This window comes from Calliphora vicina, chromosome X (assembly GCF_958450345.1).
Source record: "Calliphora vicina chromosome X, idCalVici1.1, whole genome shotgun sequence".
Taxonomy (NCBI): Eukaryota; Metazoa; Arthropoda; class Insecta; order Diptera; family Calliphoridae; genus Calliphora; species Calliphora vicina.
The window spans coordinates 7,276,020-7,288,586 of NC_088785.1; the positions used below are offsets into that span (position 1 = coordinate 7,276,020).

Here is a 12,567-nt window from a genome sequence, read left to right on the forward strand (position 1 = left end):
TTAATAGAGTAACTTCGGGTATTGTGGACTATGCGTCCAATGTGGACCTGTGTATTTTTTCAGAAACTATAAGTTCTCATGGTTGTGTTAACCATTTTCTGAGCATGTTCCTGACAATCTGGCAACCGTGTGTACGTACACTGAATCAATTAAGTCTCCGTACAGAAATATTTGTAATATAAACTAGCAATTTATGGGCACTTTAGCAAATTAAGGTCCTCCTTTCTGAGAATGGACCAGCTTTGTTGTTGTCAGGGAATATATTTTATACCACTATTCCATTATAACGGCTTTTGGCTGATCTTTACTAGATATATTGTGCTGCCGAAACTTTCTTTCCAAGTGATTCCATAGATGCTCAATCGTGTTGAGATCAGGTGACTCAGCTGGGTGATTTAATTGCTTAGGAACATTATAAATAAGACATTCCTTTACTAATCCAGAGGTGTGTTTGGGATCGTTGTCTTATTGGAAGCAATACAAACGTCCCAACCATCACTTTGTTTTAAGTTTTCTTTTAATATATGTATTAAGGTATGCATATTTATCCATCGTCTATTCAATAAAAATAAGATTCCCACCCCAGATGAAGCCATGCAACTCCAACCAATTAGGTTATCCTCCATGCTTTACGGATAGTGTCAAATGCTTCGGATCCATTGCAGTATCTGCCTTTTTCCATACCATTTTTCATCCATTAGAACCAAAAATTTAGATTTACTTTCATCGATAAAAAAAATTCGATTAAAAAAAAAATCTTTATCAATATGCTCAATAGCGTAATCCAATCTCTTTCTCATGTTCACTTTTCGAACAAGCGGCTTCTTACGGCTTACTCGACCATTGTATCCATTTAGTTTAAGGGCGTTTTTGGATTACCTTCTACAAATCGTACAATTCTTCTCCCTAAGTGGTGGTCTAGTTTTCTTGGACGGTGATTTCTTGGTTTATTTGCCATTGTTGAATAACGTACTGAATGGAAGAGCGAGGTCTTTTTACAATATCATTGATTTCAGTTAGACTTTTTCCTTCATTTTGCAGGTAAATAATAATTTTATTTTTATTCATTGAAATTTGCTTATTTTTGCATTCCCTGACAACAACAAAGCTGGTCCATTCCATTTAAATGCTGCAATTGCTCAGAAAGGAGGACCTACCACATATTTAATGCAATTAATTTTAATATTGGGGTTCCTTGCCTTAAAACGGTGAACTGTACGGAGACTTTTTTTGGTGACACTTTTCGTACAATTATTGAATTTATGTAAATTTTTATGTTTTTAATGAAAATGTTTGTATTTTTTTATATTGATTTCTAGTTTATACAATTGTTTATAAAATTAATTAAAAAAATTTTTAAATATGTATTGAAAAGTACCGATAAATTGCTAGTTTATATTACAAGTATTTCTGTACGGAGACTTAATTGATTCAGTGTAGCTTTACACATGTGCAAGGCGAATTCATACAAGGTGGTGGCAGTTCTACAAAAACAACAATTGGTCTTAACAAATGTCAAAAAACCAAAATGAAAAATTGAACAAATATGTTTTAAAACTTAATATAGTGTAGATAATTGTAAAAAATAAATATTTTGTTAATAAGATTAAAATATATAGATATTTATATATAAAAACAAGCTTAGACATTTGTTAGAACCAAAAAATGAAAAAAAAAGTTTGACTGACTCCACCTTTTATAAATTCGCCTTGCACATGTGCTTTCATGAGTAATTTATATGTTGGATTTTTATTCTAGTATTGAAAGTTAATGCTCATCCAAATTTTAAATTATATGAAGACTTTTTTTTAAAAAAAGTAAAATTGTGAATTTCTCCACATAATTAATGATTAATCAGAAACGGTTAGTCCGATAATATTAAAGTAAACTTAAAAAAATTGGAATTTACATAACTTTAATCCGTTATTATATAGCGTTTTAATCGTTATATTATATTATTTTTTGAAAGATTATTTCAGAAGATCTCACTAAAACCCTAAAAAACTCACACATCGCTCATTTGGTGCAACAACGTCATAATTAAAAAAAGTCGTTTCGAGAAAAACGTCTTTGAATATTTTAGGACATTTTACTATATCTTAAATAAATTTTCAACAAATCATGCGATTTCAGAAATATAAACAGTAGATGTTAATATCTTTCTAATCTGTATTTAACCAAATTTTCACTTATTAAATATACTAGAAAACATGAATTTTAATTTTGATGTTTACAACAAAAAAACACTCTCACACACAAAAAATAATTGACTTTTTTGAAAACTGATGAAACTATATGAAAGATTATAGAACAGCGTATATTTTGTATTACTCAGTTCATAAAACACGGATTTTGAGTTATGACGTTGTTGCAGCAAATAGGCGATATGTTTATAAAAATGATCTCAAATACCTTATTTGCTGTTTTTTATGTTTTTGTACACAAAATTCGTTGTTGTATTTTCAATTTAAAATGAAAATATAAATTATTCGGTTAATCGAATAATTTTAAATTAACCGATTATTAACCGAATAAATATAAACCTCTAATAGTTACGTCCGTTTCCATTTAAGGTGACGATATATCGTGGCCAAAATTTAGAAAATACAAAACGGCAGTCCACAAGTTACTCTAATTAAAAATATATGTACATACATATGTATATGTATGTAACTATGCATTATACATGTATAATGTTTTTTGTATAACATAGCCCAACAATTTGAATATCTTTAGGGCACATTTGTCATATAAAGTAAAATATTCATACAAAAGCGAAGTTCAGTATTGTGCTCGTTAAAGTAATTTTCGGTAGTGGGCCTTGTATGGGAGCTGTGACCAATTATGTATTTCTATTAGAGATGCCAAACGGGGAATCCCGTTCCCGAAAATCCCGGGGTTTTCGGGATTTCTTAAATCCCGTTTCTTATAAAGAAATAGGGGAAATTGTAATTTTAGTGTGCCTTTTTCATGTATTTTGACATTCTACATGCCCTAATATCGCAAAGTGATGTTCTCCAAAGTTGTTAATCTCAACGCCTGCGAAAACATAGTTAATGAAGGAAAGCTGTATTTTTGGTTTTCCTTGTGTGGGGCTCTGGAAAATCAATTCTTCACCTTTTTTTGTAAGTTATCTAAAAAAACTCAATTTAAATCATCTTCAAACGAAATTGATTTTATCTCTGATGAAAATATTTCGATTGCACAAAGGCTAAAAGATATTAATAATAAATGTAAGAAACCCAAATAACTATATCGAAACCAAATTATAATGTAGATTTTCAATAGCAAAAGAAATAGATCATTTTATTTCTGAAGGAACAAGTGCGAAATACTTACAGATTTCTTCTTATTTACTCATGCAAGTATTTTATTGCAATCAAATGTAATTTATTTATTTATATATTTTTTATTATTTGCAATAATAAAATATTACAACAATCTACAACTCATAATTTGTTCAAATCTGCCAATTGAATTTTACGTATTTTGGGTAAAACTTAATGTAGGGCAATATTTTGCTCAACATAATATTTTTATACAAATGATCAGTTATAATAGAATAAAATCCAGAATGTTATTACCTTATAAATAGAATAGACACCAACATCAATGCTACAATTTTTAAATACTTTGAATTTTTCAATAATATTCAACAAATTATTATGTATTGTATTTTGAAGAAAACGTAATTGTATTTTTTTAAGTGCTCAAACAACACTATTAACATGTTATGGTTTTTATAAAGGCAAATTTGGAAATTAACAATTGTATGTACTTGGTGTCAGTAATTGTACAAAACTTGTCAGTTCCCAAGAATAGAAAAGGGTTATTTTGTCATTTCTAAATCTAGTTAAATATTTTTAAGTTATATCAGAAATATTTCCCTTGAAAACAAATTTCCAAACTTCAGAGCTTATAAAGTACTGGTTTATCATAATCTGATTTTACTCAGATTATCAATAATGTTGTTTCCTTGAAATTTAAAAAAAAAAAAAACGAAATAAGAAGCAAACGTATGAAGCGGAATAAAGTGCAAATCGACTAAAGAGAACTTAATTACACAATCGAACTTTCCAAATCGAAATGGGATGACACCAAAAGAAAATGAAAGTTGACATTTTCCGTAACAAAACATTGAAGGCTTTTTTTAGTTTAGATGCTAACTAGATTTTGGTGCTAGACACGCATTTCGAAGTTGGTGTTTTTGAAACGCTGTCAAACAAGAAAAAATCATTAAAAATTTCATAAAATAATGCTTATTAATTTTTATTATCCTGGACAGTTGTGGTATCTTACTGTTTTTAGAGTCGAGGATTCCATTTTTGATATTTTGACATTGGTACTGAAAAAAGAGGGAAATAAATCTGTAACTTCTAAACCGTTAGTTCGGTTTGAATGAAATTTCACATGCGCAAAGAGAAGGTATTGTCGAGTTTAAGTTTTGAATTTTGACCTCATTGGCTCACCAGGGGATGGGCCAGGGGTCTCCAAAGTAGGACACCTCGGGTATGTTAAATTTTTAAAATGATAATTTTTCTTCGTTTGTGTTCCGATTTTAAAACAATTACATATATAGAATCTCCTAGTCAAACATAAATTATAAATTATCTCTTATAACTTAGTCTAATAAAGGAAAAATGGAGAAAATCGGGAAATATTTGGATCCTCTGTTATCAAAAAACTGGAGTAAAAATTTTGAAATTTGTATTTCTAAATGCGAATTTCTTCTAATTAGATATAATTGATAGCTACGACAAGGTAGGAACAAAAACGAAAAAATAGGATCGTTTTAAAAATTTAACATACCCGAGGTGTCCTACTTTGGGGACACCTGGCCCCACCCCTGGTGGGCCAATTAGGTCCAAATTCAAAACTTAAACTTGTGAAATTTCATTCTGTACCAATGTGCAGTGCCATCTAGCGTGAGTTTTAGGTAAAAATAAATATCAAAAATGGATTACTCGACCCTAAAACAGGATAGTAAAAATAAATAATCACAATTTTATCAAATTTTTAGTGATTTTTTCTTATTAGACAGCGTTCCAATATCAAATTCAAATGCGTGTATAAAAAATCTAGCACTATACTAAAAAAAGCCTTTTTTGTTTTGGAAAATGTCAACCTACATTTGCTTTTGGTTTTATCTCATTCCGATTTTGGTGGTTGAACTGTGTTATTGTTATTATTTAATATGAATATTGATACATAAAATAAGGCAGCCACCAAGAGCATGACAGTTGCATTCAATTGCTTTAATTTGTATTATATTTTTACAATTCCACAAACAAATGAATGCTAGTACATACATATATGTAACTATATAAAAATAAAAATTGGTTTATTTACGATTAATGTTATAACAATGCTAATACACTTTGAATGAATGTGCCTTTGTACACATGCATCTTTATGTAATAGTTTTTAAAATCTTCAACAAATAATGTTATTTCCAAATATGTAAGACTTGCATTGAGCTAAAAATATTATATAATACAATTAAATATAATAGCACATTCAAACTGTTGCCAAATTTCATAATTTTAGACCGAAATTATAAACGTAATCGAATCGGTTTATACTGGGTTTTTTTCAGGTCACAGCTGATACTCTTCAGGAACATGATTTTTAAATAAATTAAACGCTTTAATTCAAATTCAATGTTTTTATTTTATTTATATTCTATTTGCTATTGTACTGCACATAAAATTGTCTAAAATTATTCACCGTAGTCTAAAAACAAGTAAGATAATTTTTTTTTTAAATATTTTTAGGTAAACAAAATTTGAGTTCTTTTTTTCGAAATATTTTAAATTTTGTTTTCTTTTCGAAGTTGTTTTTTAATTTTTTTTAAAAAAAGTTTTTTTATTTTTTTTTAAATTTTTTTTTTGGAAAAATATTTTATGACAAAAAAATTTTTGATGAAAAAAAAATTATGGTTAAAAAATGTTTCCCGATTTTTTTTATATACATCATTGCAATGGACTTTAAAATATCTATCATTAGATATCCATATTGTCTACATTAATGACTTAGTAATCCAGATATAGATCAAAAATAGGCCATAAATCAAGGTTTTCACGATTATTTCCTTATATCTCAGCCATCTGTGGGCCGATTTTGTCGATTTTAAATAGCAACCGAGCCGGAAGAATTCCCGACATATTGATGTATGAATCATGTATGTAAGTTATTTACATACAGACGGAGTGGCTATATCGACTTCGCTATCTATAATGATCCAGATTATATATGTATGTATACTTTGGGGGTCGCAAATGAAAAATGTAGAAATTACAAACGGAATGACAAACTTATATATACCCTTGCCACCCATGGTGAAGGGTATAATAAAACATTTAGAGGGTGCACATTAGTTTTTGTAACTATTTAATTTATCCATAGATGTTTAAGAATAAAATATTCAAATGTCTGACATCGATAGCCGATTATATCATTATATAATAAACTCTAAATTACAATGGTGGATTTCGAGGAAATTGTGTTTATGGTGACAAATTTGATAAAATTATTTTTTAGACAAATATTCAATTTCAGTTTTCTTGTTTGGATTGCAAATTTACACACTACAGTTTGTGTAGGCAAGAAACCAACCAATTGTAGTAAGGAAATGTAAGAAAAGATAAATCACGGTTTATTGTTGGTGTTTTGTTTAAGCTTTGATATTTTTACAAATAAAGCTTGAGTGTCTGTAATTCTCAAACACTCTATAGTTTTATTTGTATAATATCTTTAGTTTTTCTAAAGCATTTTGGGAAAAGGTTTCCTGATGATCTGGCCTAAGCAACCAGTGAAATGAGCATAGGAACTAGCTTATCCCCCAACAATAAATTTCAGTGAATTTATCAAATTAAAAATTGGGAATTTAGCATAAAACAATTTTACTAAAATACTAATTTCGTATTCCCGAATAACCTTTTTACGATATTGTAATTTAAAGTGTCAAGGAAATTGTTAACCTTATATCTGAGTTCAAAAAAAATGTCCTCGAAATCTGTCTATAATAGGTGCAACCGTCAAAATTTACATTTATATTCTATATTTAGGAAATTTTTGGTATCAAGATGTGTAATGGGTTATCGATGTCAGACATTTTTTGTATTTAAACATGTATGGGTAAATAATATATAAAATTAATTGGTATATTTTTGAAAATATTATTTTAGATTACGGAAAACAATTTTAGACCTTGGAAACATTGAAAATCGCTAAAGTGCACTAGTGCACATAGTTGAAAACAAAAAAAAAAAAATAATTTTTTGCAGCAATACAGACATTTTCATTGTAATTTCCAAGAAATGTTCATTGCAACATATCTGAATTGCCAAAATGTATGGGGGAATAACTTAATTTCGGGAAATTTGGCTCGGTCTGAATGGGTTATTTTGTTATGCAATACAGTTTAAATATCTTTTTAAAAGCTTTAAGCTGCGAAAAAAGTGTTGGCCAATAGAATTGTTTTGAATAAATAATGTTTAACAAAATTAATATGATAATAATTAGTAAAGAGATTGAATTGAACACAAAGCAATCAAACAAGGAATAGACAAATTAATATAATTAATTTAAAAAACGGTAATAAAAAATCTACGAAAGGCTTACAGCTTGATCAGTAGAACTCTTGCTGTAGGGGACCGGTATCAAGCGTTCTTGCAATTCGCCACCTATAACCTTTAAAAGGGGAAAAAAACAGAAAACTAAAATATTCGTTTAACGTAAACATTTGTGGTTTTAATTTGTTTTTATTGTTGTTTTATTGTTTTAGCTTTTATGCATTTGATCATGTTATAGTCAAAGTACTAGTGTTAGTATGAAAAATAAGCACTTATGACAAAAAATAACGTAAACTAATATTATAATTGAAAAAAGCTAAATTAAATGCAGCCATCCATTTCATTAATAGTAATGAAACTCATATGATAAAAATTAATAACAAAAATTGTGTTTCTATACATACATTTATAAATTTTGATTATATTATTTCTGGCATATATAATACATACATACATACGTGTCATTACATACTTAAAGGGTTGAGGGGGTCACACGGAATGTATTCCATATGTATTGGGACATGTATTCGATGCATATGGAATTCCATATGTATGTAAAAATTGGTGTTATACATACGATTCATAATTTCCACGTTCGCACGTACATATCTAATTGCGTGTGATATAACCTCTAATAGTTTATAGAATTTTTATTTTTAACTATATACATATCTATTTAATACATTTTTAAAACACAATAAACAATGTGATAAAACTTATTTTGTTATGATTTTTTTACTCTTGTGTTTTTTATTTGGCACTCACACAGTGCTGTATTTCAAAATACACATGTTAAACACACGAAAATAGAACATGCTCTAATTGTCAAAAATGTCATAAGGCATACACATGTAGTTTACATACACAAAGATTCATATGGATCACACGGTATGTATACGTTTACATGTGGGAATATGTCCCAATACATGTCACAAAACACATGCAATACATGCCGTGTGAAACCGCCCCCCCCCTTGTTAGCAATATACAGTCGCAATGAATTCAAACTGAAAGGCGAAGTTCAGTATTAAGTGCTAATGGTCTAGCAATATTGCGAATGTAATATTTTTTTTGCATTTGCAATGTTGCTAGACCATTCGTATTTAGATACTGCGGAGCTCCGCTATTGTTCTTTACTGATTGAAAGTCATAATGCTATCGATCTGTCCATACAAGATATGCATTTTTATAGCAATTCTAAACGTTTAATAGACAGAGTGGAACCATTAACATATGTTTTTAATTCAGATAAACCATAGGAAATATTAATTTACTGTAAAATGTTATGTATTAGTTAAATTTTTTTTTTTTTATAGAAAGCGCAAAAGCTGATAATTAATAATTTTAAGAGGACCAAAATTATACCAATGTTTGGAAAATGTTTACTCCAGGAATACTATAGACAATAATAAAGTGTTTTTAAGCATTTAAGTGCCTAATCCTTTATAATTTGAAGTAAAATTGCCGGTCTTCGGTTATCCTCAATAAAAGCGGCATTACACGTTCACATTTGGGTCAGTATCTTAATAAAGTATGTTTTTTACAGCTATAAGATAGCAAGAACGCAATGTGTTGAAACCATTCTATAACAATGTGCAACAAGAAAATCTTTCCCGAATGAGACCAACGGGAAATGAAAGTAGATAATTAGTATACCAAAACCCCCAAAGGGTTTTTAAAAGTTAGCTCGTGTTTTAAAGTTATTCACCTTTAAAGTTCAGCTTTTTTGAGTAAAAATTTTTCATATATATTTTATGAATAGTCTATTGAAGTAAGTCAATATTTATATAAAGTAATTTTAGTTGAATGTTCTAGTCCTAATATACTTAAAATTCATTAATTTTAACACTTTTTGCAGATATATTTTTTTATTTTTATAGTTTTTGGTACTTAGATACGCAATTAGCAATTTTTGGAGAATTGCTGAATATTGCTGTAAAAGTATTGAGTAGTGGGTATCGTGTATCGAGTATTTACCATATTGTTTGAATACTCAATACTCAAAAGTAGTAAAAAAACTGGAATAATAGTTAAAAAGTTCAAAATATTTATTGATATAATCTTGTAAACCTAATATGTTTTTTTTGCAAATAACGAGCAAACATCTGCTTACTGCAAGGATGTGGACAAACTAATGAGCCAAATGGACATTTGGTACAATGCAGCTGAGTGGAGACTTTTTATTGATAGCTCCAAAACCAGTTTAAAAGCAGTGTTGCTCCATTAAACAAACTCAAAACCATCGGTACCAATTGACTATAGTGTAGAAACGAAAGAGACGTATGACTCATTAAAAACTATTCTTCAAGAAGTAGACTACAATAAACATCAATGGAAAATATGCTGTGACTTGAAGGTGGTAGCAATTCTTCGGGGATTGCAATCTGGATACATTAAATACATGTGCTTTATATGTGACTGGGACTCCAGATATAAGGGTGATCAATATGCAAATCATGAATGGAAGTGAAGGGAATTAAGCAAACATGCGAATGCCAACGTCATTGAAGATCCCCTGGTACTTCAAGATAAAGTTTTATTACCACCATTACATATAAAACTCGGTATAGTTTTCTGAAAACTGTGGTTAAGAGGGATGAAGTTTACACTACTTTTGCAAAAATTTTCCCCCGACTCACTGAAAGTAAATTAAAAGAAGGTAAAACATTTAAAATAAGTATATTTTTCTTGATTAAAATATATATTTTTTTACAACTTTTCTTCCTTTAGGAGTTGTGAATGGTCCAGACATTCGGAAGCTGGTCAAACATCAGGAATTTGATAATATTTTAAATAAAAACGAATTGATTGCTTGGCAATCAATCAAAGAGGTTATTGGCGGGTTGTTGGGTACAAATAGTTCTGACAGCTATCAGAGATCTGTTAACGCAATGATGAATGCTTTTTCTAAAGTAGGCGTTAATATGTCGCCCAAAATTCATTACCTACATCATCATCTAGACTACTTCGTTCAGCAACTAGCGACCGAATCAGATGAACAAGGTGAACAGTACCACCAAATTGCAATGCCATTTGAAATGAGGTAATTTTTAATATACATATGTAGCAACTACTACTCTACCATAAAACTACTTGTTTTAAAAAATAAAATATAAAAATAGTTTCATTGAATTTATTAATAACTTTTTGTAGAAAAATATGAAAAAATAAAAAAATATTTTTAGTCTTGAAAAATAAAATATTGAAAAAACATTTTTTTTTAAATTGGTGACCCCGAATTCTTCACGCAAGATGCCTAGACATGCTCAAGATTCCGCAGCAGAACCTGTTGTAACTACATCAACGGTAACACTCCGTATTCCACGATTTTGGAAAGAAAATCCAGCAATTTGGTTTGCCCAGTTGGAGGCACAATTTGAGAACCATAACATAGTCAATGAAAACTCGAAATATTTTGCAGTTTTACCGGAACTAGATCCGGAAGTTCTCTCCCAAGTCAGTGACATAATTACTGAACGCCCAAACGATGCCTACACCAAAATAAAACAGCGCCTCATTGACCATTTCTCCATTTCTGAAGAGAAGCGCATAAAAACTCTGCTAAATGAATTACCAATTGGTGACAAGAAACCAAGCATTTTATTACGAGAAATGCGTAGTCTAGCCAACGGTGGCGTCAAAGACGAGTTCCTCCGCACTATGTGGCTTCAGCGTTTACCTCCTCAGACTCAAGCAATTTTAGCCACTTCCTCAGAAACCCTGGACAATTTAGCTACAATGGCTGACAAAATTGGAGATATTTCTTGTTCATCCTCAAACAATATTGCTGCCATTCAAGGTACAAATGAAATTGGTGAGTTACGTGAACAAATTTCAGCTCTAACGAATGCAGTAAAAAATCTCCAAACTTCTCGAAACCGTCGTTCATCACGCTCTAATTCCCGTAACAGATCACGAAGATCTCGTAGTTCATCAGAACAGGTATGCTATTATCATCGTAAGTTTGGAAATAACGCTAGATGTTGTCGTCAACCATGTTCGTACAATGCTACACATTCGGAAAACTCCCAAGGCGGTCACTAAATACAACTAGTGACCGAAGCCAAGCAACAAATCGTTTATTTATTTTCGATTACCAACTTCAAAAACGTTTTTTGATTGACACTGGAGCTGACATATCAGTTTTACCTTTGTCAAAGGAAAATTTAAAGAAACGTCCAGAAAATTATAAATTGTTCGCCGCTAATGGAACACCAATCAATACGTATGGTGATGCTATCCTATCCCCAACACTTGGTTTAAGAAGAAGTTTCTCCTGGAAGTTTATTGTCGCCGACGTTAATCATCCAATAATTGGGGCAGACTTCTTACAGCATTACGGTTTGCTTGTAGATCTTAAAAAGAAGAAATTAATTGATAACTCCACAGGACTTCATACATCTTTTTTCGTTAAAAAGACAGATCATATCGAAATTAAAACCCTTAACAACAAGATTCCATATCATGATTTGATTGCTCGTTTTCCAGATATTACCAATCCTTCAACAACATCTGTCAAACAAAAGCACAATGTACAGCATATTATTGAAACGAAAGGACAACCTGTAACATCAAAAGCACGACGCATATCTCCAGAACAATTAGAAATAGCAAAACGTGAATTTGCGTTTATGATGGAACAAGGTCTGTGTTGTCCATCCAAAAGCAATTGGTCCAGTCCATTACATATGGTTCCGAAAAAGAATGGCCAATGGCGACCATGTGGAGATTATCGAAGACTGAATGCCATAACAGTTCCTGATAAATATCCGCTGCCACATATCCACGATTTCGGATTTGGATTGAATGGTAAGACAATTTTTTCTACAATAGACCTAGTACGTGCCTACAATCAAATTCCTGTGGCTCCAGAAGACATTCCAAAAACTGCCATTATAACACCCTTTGGACTCTTTGAATTTCATTACATGACGTTCGGGTTATGTAATGCTGGCCAAACCTTTCAAAGATTCATGCATGAAGTATTGCGTGG

General features: G+C 30.4%; 1 protein-coding gene across 5 annotated transcripts in view; it reads right to left on the bottom strand.

Annotated features, from left to right (window-relative positions):
• PMCA (plasma membrane calcium-transporting ATPase 3) overlaps window positions 1-12,567 on the bottom strand; it is a 141,701-nt gene that overhangs the window by 21,818 nt on the left and 107,316 nt on the right. For 2 of the 5 annotated variants that reach the window (XM_065514652.1, XM_065514651.1), the window contains exon 18: window positions 7,624-7,692. The exons of the other annotated variants lie outside the window; for them this stretch is intronic. In XM_065514652.1, the coding sequence (XP_065370724.1) occupies window positions 7,624-7,692 (69 nt within the window). The remainder of the gene's footprint in view (window positions 1-7,623; window positions 7,693-12,567) is intronic. 5 annotated transcript variants of the gene reach the window in all.